At 63.7% G+C, this 16,675-nt stretch overlaps 1 protein-coding gene across 3 annotated transcripts; it reads left to right on the top strand.

Moving 5' to 3' along the window:
- Positions 1-2,024: 2,024 nt before the first annotated feature.
- On the top strand, positions 2,025-15,745 carry PPRC1 (PPARG related coactivator 1). Of its 3 annotated transcripts, none has more exons than XM_074907577.1 (14): positions 2,025-2,163; positions 6,071-6,214; positions 6,346-6,498; positions 6,917-7,033; positions 7,424-10,187; positions 10,601-10,654; positions 10,968-11,028; positions 11,401-11,468; positions 11,632-12,430; positions 14,025-14,198; positions 14,371-14,434; positions 14,673-14,794; positions 14,933-15,084; positions 15,404-15,745. In XM_074907577.1, exons 1-14 carry the CDS (start codon positions 2,029-2,031, stop codon positions 15,505-15,507), a joined length of 4,911 nt encoding a protein of 1,636 aa, XP_074763678.1. In that variant the 5' UTR covers positions 2,025-2,028; the 3' UTR covers positions 15,508-15,745. The 3 variants fall into 3 exon arrangements, with proteins under 3 accessions (XP_074763678.1, XP_074763677.1, XP_074763679.1); XM_074907576.1 differs by having other exon boundaries at positions 6,343-6,498; XM_074907578.1 differs by having other exon boundaries at positions 6,343-6,510.
- The last annotated feature ends 930 nt before the right edge of the window (positions 15,746-16,675 follow it).

Below are 16,675 nucleotides of genomic sequence, written 5' to 3'. Positions count from 1 at the left end.
CTGCCATGGGCTGTACTTGGGGATCCCTCTGGTCGCAACCGCAGGGACCCCATGTGCAGGGGATACGGTCCCACGTGCAGGACTTGCATCAGGCTAGGCTTGCTCTGTGAGGGATCGGCCTTGCAGTGCCGCAGGGTCCTGCCACACGCAGTGATTAGGCAGGTCCCTGCACGCCCTAAATGCGCCCCAGGGAGAGGACATGGAGGGAGAGGAGGGTTTGGAGCAGAAGGAGGAAAGCTGAGGGGCTCTGAGGGCAACATAATTCCACATCCCTGTTGGCGGGTCCTTGGGTGACGGATCATTGCCGGCTTCTCAGGCCAGTGGAGAGATGTGGGCTTTTCCAAAGTGACTTGTTCCTTGCTTTAGACATGTTGAGCTCAGAAGCAGCAAAATGGCTTTCAGAGGGGCAACTGCTCCTGCTTGCCGAGGCTTCCCTGCTTCCTCTGCAGTGCTCGAGGCAAGCGCTGGCCTGATGAGCCTGTGCTTACAACCAACGCAACCTCCTGTGCCTGGCACCCCAAGCTGTGCTCACATCCCCCCCTTACCAAAACACATGTGCACGATCCAGTGGGTAATCTCTAGTGCTCTCATGTGGGTCCATGGCCCTGGAGGAGGACCCAGCTGCCTGGCTGCTGCTCAGCCAGAATTTTGGCTACACAAGGGTGTCAGGGAGAGGCTTGGAAGGTGCTATGGGCTTCTTAGAGGGGGAGGGGAGCAGCTCCCCTAGATGAAAGCCTGTTTGTTGCTAGGGAGGAGCAGGGGGGGAGGTGACGTGGGACAAGCGATTGCAGATAAAGGTCCCTTGTGGAAGGAAGGAGCAGCAGGATGAAGCTCCATGTGTCAGACATGCCCCCGGCTCCGTGACCAGGCACGCAAGGCTGAATAAAGCAGCTCCATCCTGTATCCCCAAGGAATTCCCTGGCCAGGTCTGTGCCTCTAGGGACTGATGGAGAGGCCAGGACAATTAGCCCCCACCAGACGAATCCTACACCACGGAGCTCCTAGTAGCATGTCCATGCTGCAGTTGTGCTGCTGTGAGCACATCCCTGCACCCCACGAGACAATCCTGCTGTCTGGGAGCCGGAGGAAGAGCCCCAGGAGGTGACAGCACCCCGAGGGACTCTGGGCGTACTGAACAGGGGGTGCCAGAACAGAGCCAGGCCGAGAGCTGTGCATCCCCTGCTCGTCCCGGGGGAGCCGGGCTGGACCGCAGCCGTGTCAAACGGGCTGGGTTTTGTTTCCTCCATCCCTTGCATCCTCCAGGCGATTTTCTGCCTGGGAGAGCTGCCCCAGCCCAAACACAGGCTGTTCCAGGGTACCCAGTCCTGTCCCGCAACCGCATCAGGAGGCTGAGGGGCAGCTCACGGTGCCCACCCTGCCTTTCACCCTTAAGTTTTCTTTTCTCCGTTCCCCCTTGCCCGCCACATGTGCGTATCACCCCCACCAACCCCGCACAAGGCTTGGCTCAATGAAGCCCCGTTCGCGCTGCTGCAAAGGCACCTCCCGGCGCAGGACAGGCTCGGGGCCGGGCGCTGCTCCTGCGGCAGCTCTGTCTCCGCTTCCTGGGCGCCCGGGGGACACGCGTGGGCCCCGCCAGCCCCCGCACCCACGTGTGGGGCCAAGCCGACAGCGGGGCGGGCCCTGCCGGCGCCGCGGGAAAACGCGCGGCCGCCCCGCCCCGCCCCGGTTGGGCGCTTCCCGCCAGTGACGCCCCGCTCCGCCCCGCCCACCCCGCGCCGCAGGGCGGGGCCGGCCCTCCTCGCCTTCGCCCGCCGCAAAGATGGCGGCGAAGCCCGCGGACCTGCCCGCCCTCAAGATGGCCGCCCCGCCCCGGCGGCCGGGCGCCCCCGCAGGCCGGTCCCCGCTGACGGGCGCGCCGCCGGCGGGGAAGGGGTGTGCTCCCGGCGTGCCCCGCGCGGAGCGGGGCGGAGCGGGGCGGCGCGGTGGCTGCCGGGAGCTGTAGTGCGGGGCGGGCGGCGGTCACGTGCTGCGCCCGGCAGTGGCCGCGCTGGGAGCGGAGGCGCCAAGATGGCGGCGCTGCGGGGCGGAGCGGTGCCCGCCGCGGCCCGGGTTGGGGTCGGCGGCGCCGCGGCCGCTCCGCGAGGGCTGGCGGGCGGCGGAGCCCCGCGAGAGCCGCCCCTCCGCGCCGGCAGCCCCCTGCAGGTAGGCGGCGAGGAGGCGCGGCGGGCCGCGCCGTGACACGTGGAGGCCGGGGCGGCTCCCGCGGCGTCGGCGGCACCACCACGTGTGCCGGGAGCGGGCCTGCCGCGCCGGCGGCGGTGGTGGCGGCGGCGCTGGCGGGCGGGGCGGCCCTGCATGGGCTGGGGGCGCCTCTCCCGCAGGCTGAGAGGGGGTGCCCAGTGCTCTCCCGCCGGGGCGGGGTGGTGGCGGCACCGGGACGGGGGGGCCGCGGCACGGCCCCGAGAGCCGCGGGGGCAGGCGTCTCGGTGCTCCCTCGCGTTAGTTGACACCCAGTCTCTGGGGAGTGTGGGGCCGGGGGAGCGCTGGCCGGCTCCCCCCCTCCCTTCAGTCCCTCCATCGCGGCGCCGCCCTCCGCCACCTGCGGACGGACGGGGCGGGGGGGTGGGGAGCGCGGTTTGGGACGCTGACACCCGCCGGTTTCGGTGTCAGGAGCTCCGGGTGGAGAACGCGGGGTGCTTCGGCCCGTTACGGGATGGGGGAGCTTCCCCGAACTGCACCGAGGGCTTATCCCGGGGGAAGCGCCTCCCGCTCCGGGGCAGGTCCGGGGCGCGGTGCTGCCGCCCGTGCGCGGCGCCCCTGATACCGCCGGTGTCACCGGCCCCGCTGGGACCCTGCCGGTGCTAGGCTGGGGCGCTGAGTGTGGATGGGGAGCGCGGGAGCGCAGCACCCTTGGGTGGGACCTGGGGGCACCTGCTTTGTGAGTCGGTTGGGATTTTGGGGAGCCCTATGCTTCTGCCCCTTGCAGGGCGCTCCTCCCTGGCCGTGGGGCTGCCGGGGGAGGCCCCCAAACGCAGGCAGGGGGACCCTGAGCCTGTGTGGCCTCTCCTGACGTGGGGGGAGCGCTCCGCGTTTGCGGAGGAGCGGTATGTTCCCTCCTGACGCTTCCCGAAAGCAGCTGAGTAATCCGCGGAGCATCCTCTGCCCGTGCCGCCCTGCCTGGAGCCCCCCGACTTCCCGGGCTCACCCCGCGCCCCGGCAGGCGGCAGCCCCGTGCCCTGGCTGGCAGCTCCAGCCAGGTGAGAGCTGCCTTGGCAGCCCACCGGTGGCCAGCGTGAGGAGGGTGGTTGCCCTCTGCTTGGGGCGTAGCCCCGGCACGGCATGCCGGGCACACGTGTCGCGTCGCCAGCGCGGCTTGGGCGGGCAGCGGCCCGCGGAGGCCTCGGCTGTGCCTGCTGGTGCCACAGCAGCGAGCGTAGCTTCCCCTGCTCCGGTTGGGTGCTGCAGGAGCTGGTAGCCACGCTCAGGCTATCTCAGTCTTAAACCGTTGGCTCAAATCCTGTCTCCCCATGTGCCCAAAGCTTGCTCTGGGCCTGCAGGCATCTTCCCTTCTCCCCCACAGTGCTGGCTGCTTGGGCACGGGGTGGCCTGAGCCCAAGCCCGTCCTTGAACATCCCTGTGAGCCGCAGCCCCTTCCTTCCCTGCTGTGCTGCTGAGCATAAAACACAGGGAGCTGGGCTGGCACGGAGGGTGTCCCCTCTTGAGCTAGGGGGGCACAGGGGTCCCTGGCAGGGAGGAGAGGGGGCAGGGATGCAGAAGCAGGCTGGGCTGGTTTGTACCCCCGCCCTGACGAGGGCTGAAGGAGGTGCCCAGCCCCAGGTGGATCAAAGGGAGTCCTGGGGGAACGCAGCCTCTTTCGTCAGTGACTCATGGCTGTGGGACTCCTTGTTGCAAGGCGCTGAGTCAAAGGAGTCAAGGAGGGCTTTGGAGATCGTCTGCCCTCCCTCCCTCCCTTCCACACTGTGGGCAGGAGCCGCGGGAAGAGGCTGGTTTGAGTGGGAGGATTTTGCTTCCTCCAAATGTCCAATGCTGGTCATGGCTGGAAACCTCTTATTAAATGCTGCCTTTGGGGAGAGCCAGCCCTGGAGCAAGATGGGCAGGACCATGCAACCCTGGGGCCACCCCCCAGACCCCCTTGCTGTCCGCAGGCTGGGGTGAGGCAGCCCCTGTGTCCCTCTGCTGCTGATGCTCCTGAGATCCCTCCCGCTGTCTCCTCCGGCAGCCCGTGTGCATCTGCCTGCCGGTCACCGCTGACTCAGGGCTGCACGCTGGCGCTTGGCAATGCTGAGCGTGTGAGCCTGGATGTGATTCTCTGCTCCTCCCAGTATCTCCAGGAGCATTGGCTGGGAATCGTCACAGCCAGGCTGTGCTGTAGACGGCTGCCAGCGGGGCTCTGCGCCGGGCTCTGACCGGCAGCCAGAGCTGTCCGAGGGAGGGGACTGGCTACTCCTCCGTAGCCTGGTCTGCATGACAGGGTGGAGTGGTGTCACCGGTGGGCTCCACTTCCAGGCAGAGAGCTGTGGAAGAGGGTGGCTTGGGCTGCTGAGCAGCCTGCTGAGCCTCAAACCACTGCAGGCTCCTGCTCTTTGGGGCTGCTGTGTCAGCGTTCAGTAACAGGCTGGGGGGATTTGGGATGGGTGGATTCAGGGCATTGCCGTGGAGGCCCTGGTGTTGATTCCCAGTCTGGTCCTGGGATGCCTGTGCTCCAGGGTCATGCAGGGCTGTGCCATGGCCAGAGCTGCCTGCTCTGTCTGATGGAGGCAGGTCTCTGAAGAGCCCCAGGCACTGGGGATTTGGGCATGTGGCTTTGGTGCTGCCATGTTTTAGGAAACGCCTATTTAGTGAAACGCCTGCTCTCCCTCTGGTGAAGCTTTCCTCTTTCCAGAAGAGGATTTCAGAGTACATGCAGAGATGGGGAGCATTTTGTCCTACATGGGCTCAAGCTTGTGCAGGCTGCGGTACCTACATGAAACGCGGGTGAGCCGCATCAGATGCATATCCCCCACAGTTTGGCCAGTATCTCCCCGTCCTGCTCCAGGGGGAGGACAGCTCACTGTCTGCTCCCTGCTGCTTTGGGAAGGAGATGTGCTTTCCCAGGGCTCCGTCCTTGGTGCCCTTATCTTCCCTGCCTGCGTTATCTCTGCCTAAGCCCATCTGCAAACAGGAATTCACGTTCTGTCTCGTGCCAGTGACACGCCTGTGCTGCCGCGCCGCTTCTGGCGGAGGCTGCGTGTCCGACGACTCTGCTCAGCCGAGGGCTGCAGCCCCTGCCCTTGCCTGGCATCTTGCTTTTCCTGGCCGCCCTACAGCACTGGGCTGTGTGACACTGTGGAGCGTGGTGCGAAGGCCTTTCCGAAGTTATCCAGCATTACCCAAACATCCCTGGAGCTGGCTGGCAGACTGGAAAGGACGTGGAGCTGGGAATTTCAAGGAAGAAGAGCAACAAAGCTGGTTTTGTCCTGGATTGTGAGCACAGTCCATGTCCTCTTGTAGCCTGCAGCAGAGGTGTCGGGGTAGGGCCCCAGCAGTAGCAGCTGGCTGTATCCCTGTTGCTGACTCTTGCGCTTTTGTTATATGAATTTCGTAATGTTTTTGGGCTTATCTGAAGCGCCGACAGTCCGAGTTGGAGGAGCGCGTGACAGTCCGTAGGGTGAGGGGAGCCTGCCTCTCCCCTCCCTGTCCAGCACGAGCGATGTGTGCTGCTGGGCAGAGTCTGGGAATTGCTGGGGGTTTAGAATTTGTCTATTCCAATCATGCAGGTGTGGAGTGAATTGGGTGGGAGTTTTCGGTGTGGAGGCATCCCTAGTAGTCAGAAGAGTCTTGGGCTGAAAGAGGCACGGGGCTTTGTGCAGTGGGGTGCAGTGGCCCTAACCTTTCCCCAAACAGCAAGGGGGAAAGTCCCCTGTGCCATCTTCTGACCTGCAGCGCAGCAGTGTCCCACCTGCCTCCCCTGCATCTTTGGGAGTGGACAGTGAGCTCAGCCGCTGCTTGCAGCGCAGGCTGTCGGGAGCCCTGTGCGCTGCAGAGGAGATCCGCGCGGGTAGTGGTGCTTTTGCAAAGTGTTTACTTGGCTCCCCATGCTCCTTGACAGTGCTTTTCCCTCGAGGAGGATGACCTGAACTTAACGTCACTGGATGCAGAAACCATCTTGGAGGCTGAAGAGATCCTGGGGACGATGCAGAACTATCTTGACTCCTCTGTGATCTCCATCATCGAAGACCTCTCTCTGAGCGAGGTGGGAGCCCGCACACGGGCACGGGAAGTGGTGGCTGGGCTGGCTCTGGCCGTGGCATGGGTGGGGTGGTGATAGTGTCCCCTGTGGCCTTGTCCCACCACCCTCTGAGGCTGCCCCTGCCCTTGCAGCAGAGCAAGGCCTGCCTGGATGCGCAGAACGAGCTGTCCCTGCTGACAGCCATCACCGAGATCCTGGACAGCACGGACGATGAGACCCTGTCCCCCTTTGACACCATCATGGACGCAGAGCTGCTGACCTCGCCTCGGGAGCGGGAGAATCCCTCGGTGAGTTGCGGGGCAGAGCCAGCCCGACCCCAAAACAGGTGGGAAGATGCTCAGGCAGGGCTCTACCAGGTCCTGGCATGAGGGTGCCCTGAGGTGGTAGGACCCTTGTCCCCAGCACCCTGTGAGGGTCCGTCTGAGCCAGCTGTGGACACCCCAGGGGCTCTGGTGTGGGCTTAGAGGGGCTGTGCCTTTGCCTTGGGTCTTGGTGTGGAGCCAGAGATGTGCCAGAGGCTCCGGGGAGCAGCATGTCCCCCTCTGCTCAACCGGCCAGGGCTGTGTATGTTGTGGGTGAAACAGGGCTGAGTTTTTGCTCCCAGGCTCTGCAGGGTGATATGCATGACCGCTTTGGGGCCAGGGGTGTCCTGTCCCCTCCAGCAGGAGAAACCTGCTGCTGCCTCACTCTCTGTCTCCTTACCAGTTTCAGAAGTTTCTCAGCTTATCCCGTCCATCGCTGGAGTGCGAGAGCACTGCCCTGGAGCAGCCCAAGGCTCTTAGATCTCTCAGCAGCGGCAGCAGCGTCTCTGTGGTTGGGAAGGTGAGCGGCTGAGCAGGGGAAGCTGGAGGAGCAGTGTCAGGGTGGTGCTGGGGTAACTGTGTCCCTGTTGCTGGTACCTGGCCCCTGCCTTGCCACCTGGCACAAGCATCCTCTCCCAGAAGTGATGCTTTTACAGGGCACCCGTGGCTGTGGGAGCAGGGCCTGCCCCAGCTGGTGGGTGCTGTGGGACGGGGGATACTGTGGATGCCCCCATAGGGGTGGACAGGTTTCCAGCTCTGTTGTATCGTACTGGGAGGGTCAAATGTGTTCTAGCTTTTTGTCTGCCATGGGGCTTTGCTGCAGAGTTGCCGCAGACCTGCAGCTGGCTGTGCCTGGGGGGGGCTCTGGTAAAAGCCCAGGAATGATGCTCAATCTGGTTCCCCTTCTCAGACCGACACAGATGTGGCTTGGGACCGTGTCACTCATGGCCTCGAGGACCCGGTGCTGACAAAAAAGCAAGTCTGCAGCACCCCAAGGGTGGAGAGGAAGGTGGGCTGGCACCGGGCCCGAGAGCAACCCTTGCCACAGCGCAGCGATGGGGAGGAAGAGGAGGAGGAGGCTGCCTTGAGCCCAGAGCTAGACAGCAGCATGGAGGCTGGGGAGTTTTGTGTGAGTGGGGCTGGGGTGGCACTGGAGGAGCGTGAAGACCCCTGCATCATTAACACGGGCGACGTGTCCCTGAGCGAGCTGGTGAAGTCCATGCACCCATACTGCCTGCCCACCTTCACTGTGTGCCTGGACCCTGAGACTGAGCCTGTGGCCAAGGAGCTCCTCAGCGGTCCTGTCTTGCTGGAAATTGTGCCTGGTGAGGGGGAGAGTGTGGAGATCCCCGTGGTCCTGCAGCCCTTGGCTCCCAGCTTCCCCAACCTGGAGCCTCAGCTCCTGGGAGCAGAGGAGGGTACGGGGGAGTCAATCCCAGAGGATCAAGAGGAGCTGCCAGGAGCTCCAGCCCAGGAAAACAGGGTGGAGGAGGAGAAGGAGGAGAAACCGCCTGGGAAGGAGCCCTCCTGCACTACCCCAGAGAGCACGTCCCCACCGGAGGCAGCAGCACCCGGAGCCTTGAGTCCTGACAGCAGCTCCCGGCACAGCACAGAGGCCCCAGTGGGTGGCAAACGCGAGGGCTCTAAGAAGGGACGTGGCCGTGAGAGAGCAAGGAAAAGTCGGAAAAAGAAAGCTGAGGAGGACCAAAGTGAGAAGCCCAGGCCAGGCAGGGACAGCGTGGCCCACCGGCTCCGCTCGGCCGGCTCTGGGCAGCCACCGAACCAGCCTGCTGGAAGCCGGCGGCGGGCGGCGTGTCCCTCCATCCAGGTCTCGGACTTCCTGGCGCGGCAGCTGGAGCGAGCCCAGAAGGAGGGGCAGATGGAGCTGCGGGCCGAGCAGGCACCACGGCCCCGGGGCAGGCCCCGGAGCACGGTGAGGGCCTCCCTGCTTGAGAAAGCGCAGCAGGAGCTGCAAAAGGAGCCGGTTATAGAAACGGTGAGCATGGCCCTGGAGAAGGCTGAGACTGTGGTGCCTCTGGAGAAGACCACAGCAAGTGCGGAGGAGCAGCCAGCAGCTGCATGTCCCGGCCCTGCAGACCAGGCTGAGGGCAGGGGAGATGCACACCCGGCTGCCGGACAGGATGGCAGAGTCTCAGAGGCTGCCTCTCCACTCCCAGAGCGAGGCATGGGGCTGGAGCCCTCCCCGAGCCTGCTGGTGACAGAACCGAGTGAGGGCCTGCCCAGGGAAGCCAAACCCAAGGCCTTGAGCCTGCGGGAATACCGCATCCGCATGCTGCACCGCCAGCCCAGCCAGGGCAGCAGGAAGGATGGCGAGAAGCAAGTGGCCAGCAAGTGGCCTAGCGTCCCTGAGCCTCCGACGGAGCTGGCAGAGATCCCCTGCCTCGTGTCGCCCGTGCGCCCGGCCGCAGAGGCAGCCAGCGCACAGAAGAGCCCGGAGAAACCCAGCAGCCCCGTTGCTGTCCCTTCTCCTGCCAGCAAAGCTCCCGCCACTCTGGCTTCAGCTCTGGCACCCACCACGGCTCCACCACCCCCATCAACACCAATGCCTTTTGTTGCACCAAACGTGCCCCCAGCTGCTGGGGTGGCCCCCGCCAGGATGCCGCCAGCTTCTGCCAGTGCTTACACCCTTTACCCACCAGTGCCTTCCTGGCCCTGCTTCAGCCCGCAGCCCGTGGGCTGCCATGGTTTGCCCCCACCACCCAGTGCCGGCTCCTCCAGTACTTTTCACATGGTGCCTGGCCTCCCGCCTCCGGCCATGGCCTGGCCCCAGCCGGCCATGCCACCCCCGCCTCCATTTGGCCCCGGTGGCCCTTATGCCCCGGTGGGGTGGCCACCACCATCGTACTGGCCAGGAATCCCCATGCCACCTCCGGTGCCTCCCCTGGCATACGGGGACCCTGGAGCGGCGCTGCAGGGTGCCGCCGCCTTCCCGGCTGGCGGCCACCCCAGCACGGCCCTCCTGCACGGGCAGGCTCCCACCACCCCTGCACTCGCCTGCCCGGAGCCACCGGCCTTCCCTGCGCAACCGCTCGCCACCCCAGCCAGCGAGACAGGGGCTGCGGGTGGCCCGGCCAGGCCAGTGACCAGCAGGGTGTCAGACCCCAGGAGGCAGGCACGGCTGTCAGGGGAGAGCTCTCACCCCAAGGCCCCTCCGACCCCAACCCCTGCCCAGCCCCTGGCAGCCCCATCAGCTGCCACTGCCCAGCCCAGCAAGGTCCCCCCTGCAGCGCCAGCCCAGCACATGGCAGCCCCCCAGGCTGCCCCCTCCCAGCCTTTGGAGGAGCCCCAGGCTGTGACACCCACCCATCTCCCAAAGGCCCCCCCAGCTGCCATCTCTTGCCCTGCGGAGGTGTCCCCTGCCGTTGGCCCAGCTGCGGAGTCCCCTGGCACCCGCCCGATGGAGGAGGCTGCAGGGCCAGGCAAGGGGGCAGTGGAGAAAGCCCTGCCAGAGCCCATGGCAGCTGCTGGGCAGGAGCCACCCAGCCAAAAATCCACTTACCAGGCTGTGGCACCACCACCAAAAGCGGGTCAAGAGAGCAGCCTGCCCTGCAAGGCACCTGCTGCACGGCCGTGGAGGCACCAGCCACTCCTCAGCCCAGCGCAGCCCAGTGATAGGAGCAAGGACATCGTGCAAGCCTTCATCAGCGAGATCGGTGAGTGGGAGGGCTGTGGGGTGCTGGGCTGAGTGTCGCCAGCCGGCAAGGCAGCGGTGCTGCTGGCAGCCCAGGTAGCGGGACTGGTTCCTGGCGCTTCTGGGGGCAAGGGTGGCAAAGCTGTGCCTGCGGCCTTGCGGTTTCTTCCCAGCGCTTTGCCAGGATGTTGCCTCCAGTGGATGGTCTGGGCTGGCTGTGCCCAAACTGGTCCCTCCTGGGGCTGCCGAGCTAGGTGCTCCTGTCCTCTCTGTGGGAGATGCGGAGCTACTGCAGCTCTGCCGCTGCTTCTCCTCCCGTGCTCACCCCATCACCTGGGGAGGTTGATACAGGAGGAGGATGTGGCTGGGGTGCATCCCTGTGGTGCCAGGAGGGTTTTGGCTGACCTGACTTGCTGTGTTCTCTCCCTGGCCCAGGGATCGAAGCCACCGACCTGTCCAGCCTGCTGGAGCAGTTTGAGAAGTCTGAAGGTGCGGATGCAGTGTGGCATTCCCCATGGGGCTCCCTCCATGCTGTGCCGGCCTCCCTAGGCTCCCTTGTCCTGGGGGTGTTTCTGCCCCTGTCTCCTTCTTGGCCTGTAAAAGTGGCAGGGGTCCTCAGGGTGGCCAAAGGGGTGGTGAAGAGCATGGGAAGGAAAGGGGATTGCTGGGTTTGGGGTGCTGTGAAACTTCTCCCTGGCCATGCCTGGGGTGCTCTGTATGTCCCCCCACATGCAGGGTCCATCCCCTGCCCTCCAGCCCCAGCCTCTTGCCACCCTCACCCACCCGCTTGCTCTCTTTTTAGCCAAGAAGGAGGTGGCTCCCGTGCAGCCCCCTGAGGACAGGCGGCCGGCGGGGAGCTCTGGGTGAGTACCAAGACCTTTGCAGCCGGTGCCCCAGCCTGGAGCCTGGCGGAGGGCTGAGCCCTGTCTTTGGTGGGGGCACAGGGCAGCTCTCAGTCCTGGCAGAGTCTGAACTGTGCCAGGGGCCATGTCCACTGGCCCAGGAGGGGCTGAGCCCCTCGCTGAGCTGGGGACCAGAGCTGGCACTGAGGGGGGAAAACTGTGGGAAGTGGTGATGGAAATGACTAGGCTGTGCGAGTTCCATCCTTGCAGCACTCTGGGATCCTCAGTCCCTCTGGTCTGGCTGGTGGGGCAGCTCAGGTGGGTGCCCCAGGCATGGGGACTGGGGCTGGGGTTTGGCTGCTGCATTTGACAGAGCTCTTTTCCCTTTCTCAGGCCTGAGACCCAGCAGGACAGGAAGCCCCCAGATGGCCTGCAGGCCTCTGAGCTGGCCAATGTGGCAGGTAATGCCCAGAGCGAGGGGGGGGAGCCCACAGTGTCCTGCTAGAGTCTGTCCTGGGGCTGAGCGAGACACTGGGGCTTGAAGGAAACTGGTCTGGGAGGTGGCCCCAGCTGGGTGGGTTGCAGCAAGGGGCTGCTCTTGAAAGCCCTCTGCTGTTCTTGCAGGCCTCACCCCCCCAGCGACACCCCCCCACCAGCTTTGGAAGCCATTGCCTGCTGTCTCGCTGCTGGCCAAGGCCCAGTCGCCTGGGTCTGCACCCCAGGAAGGGCCCCAGAAGACAGCCAAGCTGATGAAAGCCAAGCCGCTGCCCCCAAGCAAGCTCCAGGGGAAGAGCCTGGTGGCAGCCCCCACCGGCTCAGCCCCCAGCCATGTCTGCTTGGGAGATCACGACTACTGCATCCCAGGGGCAGTGCAGCCGGAGAGCAACGGCAGCCCTGGCACACAGCCCCCAGCTGAGGGCGGCTCCCGCTGGAACGTCAAACGCCACCGGGACATCACTATCAAACCCATCTCCTCCTTAACCAAACGGACGCTGGACCAGCCCAAGCCCACCTTGCCAGCCCCCGCCACCACCGTGGGGCCCAGCCAGGAGCCTCTGGGGACAGCCTGCCTTGCCCCCCTGGATTATCGGACTAGCGTCCCCAACAAGGCCACCGCCGGGTGCAGCAGCCCTCCCACCTCGGTGCTCCTGTCTCCAGCTGCATCCCCCTGCCGGGACCAGGAGCTGCGGACTCCCAGTGCCCAGCCCAGCCGTGCTGCTGCCAAGAGATCTCTGCGCTGCTACCGGAGACCCCGGGACTCGCCCAGCCCCTCTGCCGGCAGCTGGAGGGCTGGCCGGAGCCGTGCAAGCCGCTCTTTCAGCTCCAGTTCGGATGGAGCTAGCGAGTCCTCATCTTCATCTTCATCTTCGTCCTCCCGATCCCGGTCACGGTCGTTCTCCCCACCACCCAAGCGGTGGCGAAGGTAAGCAGTGGAGCATCTGTCTGCTTGTTCTTTGGGCAGTTGTCTGGTGACTGGTCTTTTGTGAGGATGCCTAGACACCTCTTTATGGGTCAACTTGATGTCTGTATTTGATCTTTTTGTTCTTGTGGCCCTTCTGGAGGAGTGCCTGGCTTGCAGAGACTGGGGGAGCAGCTGCAACACCCTGCCACTGGGTGTCTGGCTGAACCCCATGTCTGGGCAGGTGTGCCTGCAAAGCCACTGCTGAGCCAGGCTTCCTTACTCCTCCTGGAACACCATGGTACAAGTCCTTGGCTGCACCTTAGCTTTTCATGCTTTTTCTGGGGTATTATTGCAGATGTTTGTGTTTGTGCTGTGAGGCTGGTGCAGCCCTAGATGTAGAAATGAGAGGAGCCACAATGGAGCCCTCGAGAGAGCTGCTGGAGGCAAGCAGAGGAAAAAACCGTCTGGTTCGGCTGCCTCAGGGGCTCCCTGTGCTCCTTATGGAGGTCGCTGTGTAGGAAAGTGGGGCGTCTTGGTCTCTGCAGAGTGCGTTTCTTTTGGTGTCCTTGTGCATCTAAGTGATGCACAGCCTGTCCCAGCTGGGGTGGGAGGCACTGGAGCTGGTGAGGGATCCCTCATCCACCCTTCCTTGAGTGTTCAGGTAGTTCTGGAGACATCCCAGGTCACTGGGCGTGAAGAGCTTGTGCCCTGGGTTTGGCTGGGATAGAGTTAAGGCCCCTCCATCAGTGGCCAGTAGGTGTGAAGGCTGGAGCTGGAAAGGGCACATATATAGTGCCATGTCCCAGGGATGTGCAGCTCAGGGACTTGCCCCATCTGGCTTGGCTTTCCAGCAAATGAAGCTGTTCCTGTGCTGGAAAATGTCCCCATGGGCTGTGCTATTCTGACCTGCTCTTCTCCAGGACAGTATGTGGCAGCACCAGGCAGCACACCCTGCTCAGGGCCTGGGTTTGCCTATGGTGAGGACCACCTGTGGGCAGCATGTTTAGAGAGGGGACCCTGTTGCTGGCTGGAGGCAGCACAGTTTTGATCCCAGAGGGGTTTCGGTGCTTTTAAGCTGCCTTTAAGCTTTTCCTGGCCCTGCCAGAGAAGCTCGTGCTGACAGGAGGCTGTGGGCACAGAAGCCCAGCCCTGTCCTGTGCGTGCCACAGCCCTCGGTGTGGTTGGAGACGTGTATGGTCTCCATTTGCACGGCTGCAGAGTGCAGTGCGGATGTGATGGCTCCAGTGTCATCCTGTGCGCTGTGTGGGGCTCCACGGCAGCCCCAGCTCCTCCTGGGCCCTCCCCTGGTCACAGCCGTGTGCTGCATGGTTCCCCCGTGATTGTTTCTTGCTCTTCGGAGGCTGTTCCTGTTGTGAGCCTGCTACCTTTTTGCTGTGGTGTTTGAAGCCAAGCAGAGCAACATCTCTGTAGTGTCATTACTGCCCTGGGAAACTTGGGCAGAGGTTTCCATAGCCCAGCTCACCCTGGGGATGGGTCCTGTCAGAGTGGGGTGCTGGGTACCTTGGAAAGGATGAAGGTCTTTTTCTTCTCTGGAGCCTCGTGGTGCTGGGCATGGGGTGGGCTCGGCGCTGAGCTGTGTCTCTCCTTCCCCCAGGTACCGCTCAAGATGTTCCCACAGCTCCTCCTCCCACTCCAGCTGTGGGTCATGTGGCAGGTCCCGGGACAGGTCCTCATCCTCGTCATCAATGTCCTCCTACTCATCCAGGTCCACATCCCGCAGCCAGTCCCGCTCCCCCTCACCATGCAGGAGGAGTAACAGGCGGAGAAGGTGAGCGTGGCCACCCTGCGGGGGTCTGAGCTCCCTCCAACCCACCTCTGGGCCTCCTGTGTCCCGGACAGGAGTGGATCCACTCCTTCAGTATCTCCTTTGTGTCTGGGATCACTCTCTTCTGGCACCCCCTTGACCCTGTAGCTCATGTGTCCCGTTTCTGCCCTGCCAGGTACAGTTATGATGCACAGGACCACTACCAAAGGCAGAGGATCCTCCAGAAGGAACGTGCAATAGTGAGTGTTGGACAGCTAGGAAACTGAGGGTGGAGATTTGGGTGTCCCCAGCCCCTCCAGAAAGCCGTGGGGTCGCAGCCTTGAAGGCAGCATTGCTGGGAGGCTCTGGCAGGGCGTGGTGTGATGGGTGGCAATGAAGGGAGGGTGCTCGCTGCAAGAGGTCCTGCCCTCCAGGAGGGCTTGGAGACACAGAGTCCCCCCATTCCCGCCTCATGGGATGGTGCGTCCCTGCCTGCAGGAGGAGCGGCGAGTTGTGTTTATTGGCAAGATCCCCAGTAGGATGACACGGTCGGAGCTGCGGCACCGCTTCTCTGTGTTCGGGGACATCGAGGAGTGCACCCTGCATTTCCGCTCTGAGGGGTAAGAGCTGTGGGGACATGGGGCAGCCCCTTCCCGGAAATGGCTCCTCTTTTCCCATTCCTCAAAGGGATGGAGCAGACCAAGGGGGGACAAACGTACTGGGTTGCTGCTGATCTCCTTCCTTCTTCTCCGGCTCAGGGACAACTATGGCTTTGTCACCTACCGCTATGCCGAGGAAGCCTTTGCCGCCATCGAGAGTGGGCACAAGCTGCGGCGCCCGGACGAGCAGCCCTTTGACCTGTGCTTCGGTGGCCGCCGGCAGTTCTGCAGGAGGAACTATGCTGACTTGGGTGAGTCGCGCAGCTCCCAAGTTGGGGGGTGGCACCCTAGGTCCTCTCTCCAGAGGTCTAGTGGTGTCTCCATCCTTGGGGTCGGTCAGGCTTGGCTGGGCAGGACCACATCCAGGGATAGTCCTGCCCCACAAGGAGGTTGGACGGGGGTCCCTGTTCCTCCAGCGCTGTGGTGGAGGCCAGGTCTGGTCCTTCATCAGCCCAGCTCTGGGTCTGGAGGTTGACACGTGAAGTGAGATAGAAAGGAGTTGCTGTGGGGGTGGCTGGAACTGTGCTGGTGTCCCCATGGCTCAAGGCAGTCTCTCCCTATGTCTTCCAGACTCAAACCGGGAGGATTTCGACCCAGCCCCCGTCAAGAGCAAGTTTGACTCCCTGGACTTCGACACGCTGCTGCGGCAGGCACAGCGCAGCCTGCGGAGGTAGCGGCAGGCGAGGCGGAGCGCCCGCCCCCACTTTTATATTCAAATACAAAAGACAAAAAAAGTATGGAGAGAGAGAGAGAGATGGGGTTTTTAAGAAAAAGAAAAAGGAAAAAAAGAAATTTGTTTTATAACCAATATTTAAGGAGGACGGGTCATTTGCCTTCGACCAGAGGGGCCCAGGCCAGTGGCAGCCCCAGGCTTGCCCCAGCCATGTAATAAATGCGGATGCCCAAACAGCAGCGCTGCCTCGTCTCCTCCTTCACGTGGGCCATTGCCAGGCGTGGGTTCGGGCTGTGCCCTCTCAGGACCCCGGGGGCTCTGCTGGGTCTGACCCTGTGAGAGCTAGCACAGGTTGGGGACGGGGTGCAGGAGTGGGGTGTCTGGGGAAAGTGGGGCAGGACTAGGGTCACTGAGCCCCTCCGAGGGGTCTGTGACAGCCCCCAGACGGCCTGGCACGGGGTCAGTGCCTCTGAGGACAGGCAGTGCAGACCCCTCAGACCGTCTGTCAGGCTTTGCTGGAGCGAGGACTTGGCACCCCAGCCCCGAGCACCCGCCTGGGTTTTGGGGCCACCTGCATCTCCCGTGGTGGCCACGGAGGGGCAGTGCAAGATCCTCCTCCACCACCACTCCTGCTGTGGGCTGGGGTACAAGGGGCTCAAGCCCTTGGCAGGAGCACCCGCAGGGGTCTGCCCGCTCTGAGGGCAGCATGTGCAACTGTGATGTCTGCCTGTCCCCTTCAAACCCACTCGTTGGTTTTGCTCCAGCTCGCCAGAAGGAAAGGGATATCTGACATCACATCTCTGGGTGTCCTGTGAGGGAGAGGTGTTGGTGTGACTGCAGAGAAGTTACAGGTATCCACAGCGAACAGAGCAGAGCGGGATGTTGTTTGGCAGAGGAAGGATGGACAGTGTCAGGGAGGGGATGCAGGACGCCTGGCCAGGCCTCCCAGTGCGCTGCAGCTTCACGGAGGAGGAGGGAGGCGATCCCAGGCAGCCCCCAAGGGGTTGTCCCTGGGCCTGCTGCCAAGCATCTTTCCTGCACTTTGTCCTGAGCCAGCAGTGCCAGGGCCCTGCACCCTTCTTTTGTGCTGGCAGACAGAGAAAAGCCCTGCCTTGGGCTGCTTCTGGGCTGGGACAAGCCCTGGGATCCCCAGCACCAGAGTGGGGCTG

The sequence above is a fragment of the Athene noctua genome, chromosome 5 (genome assembly GCF_965140245.1).
Source record: "Athene noctua chromosome 5, bAthNoc1.hap1.1, whole genome shotgun sequence".
In the NCBI taxonomy this organism is placed as follows: Eukaryota; Metazoa; Chordata; class Aves; order Strigiformes; family Strigidae; genus Athene; species Athene noctua.
The sequence above is the reverse complement of the archived record's forward strand: the minus strand, read 5'-3'. Positions and strand labels throughout refer to the sequence as shown.

Bases quoted from the DNA above. Each gene is read 5' to 3' on its own strand.
- PPRC1 (XM_074907578.1), top strand. From the start codon at position 2,029: ATGGCGGCGCTGCGGGGCGGAGCGGTGCCCGCCGCGGCCCGGGTTGGG. The intron at 7,034-7,423 runs GTGAGCGGCTGA...TCCCCTTCTCAG, and splicing joins GCGTCTCTGTGGTTGGGAAG to ACCGACACAGATGTGGCTTG. The intron at 10,655-10,967 runs GTGCGGATGCAG...CTCTCTTTTTAG, and splicing joins GCAGTTTGAGAAGTCTGAAG to CCAAGAAGGAGGTGGCTCCC.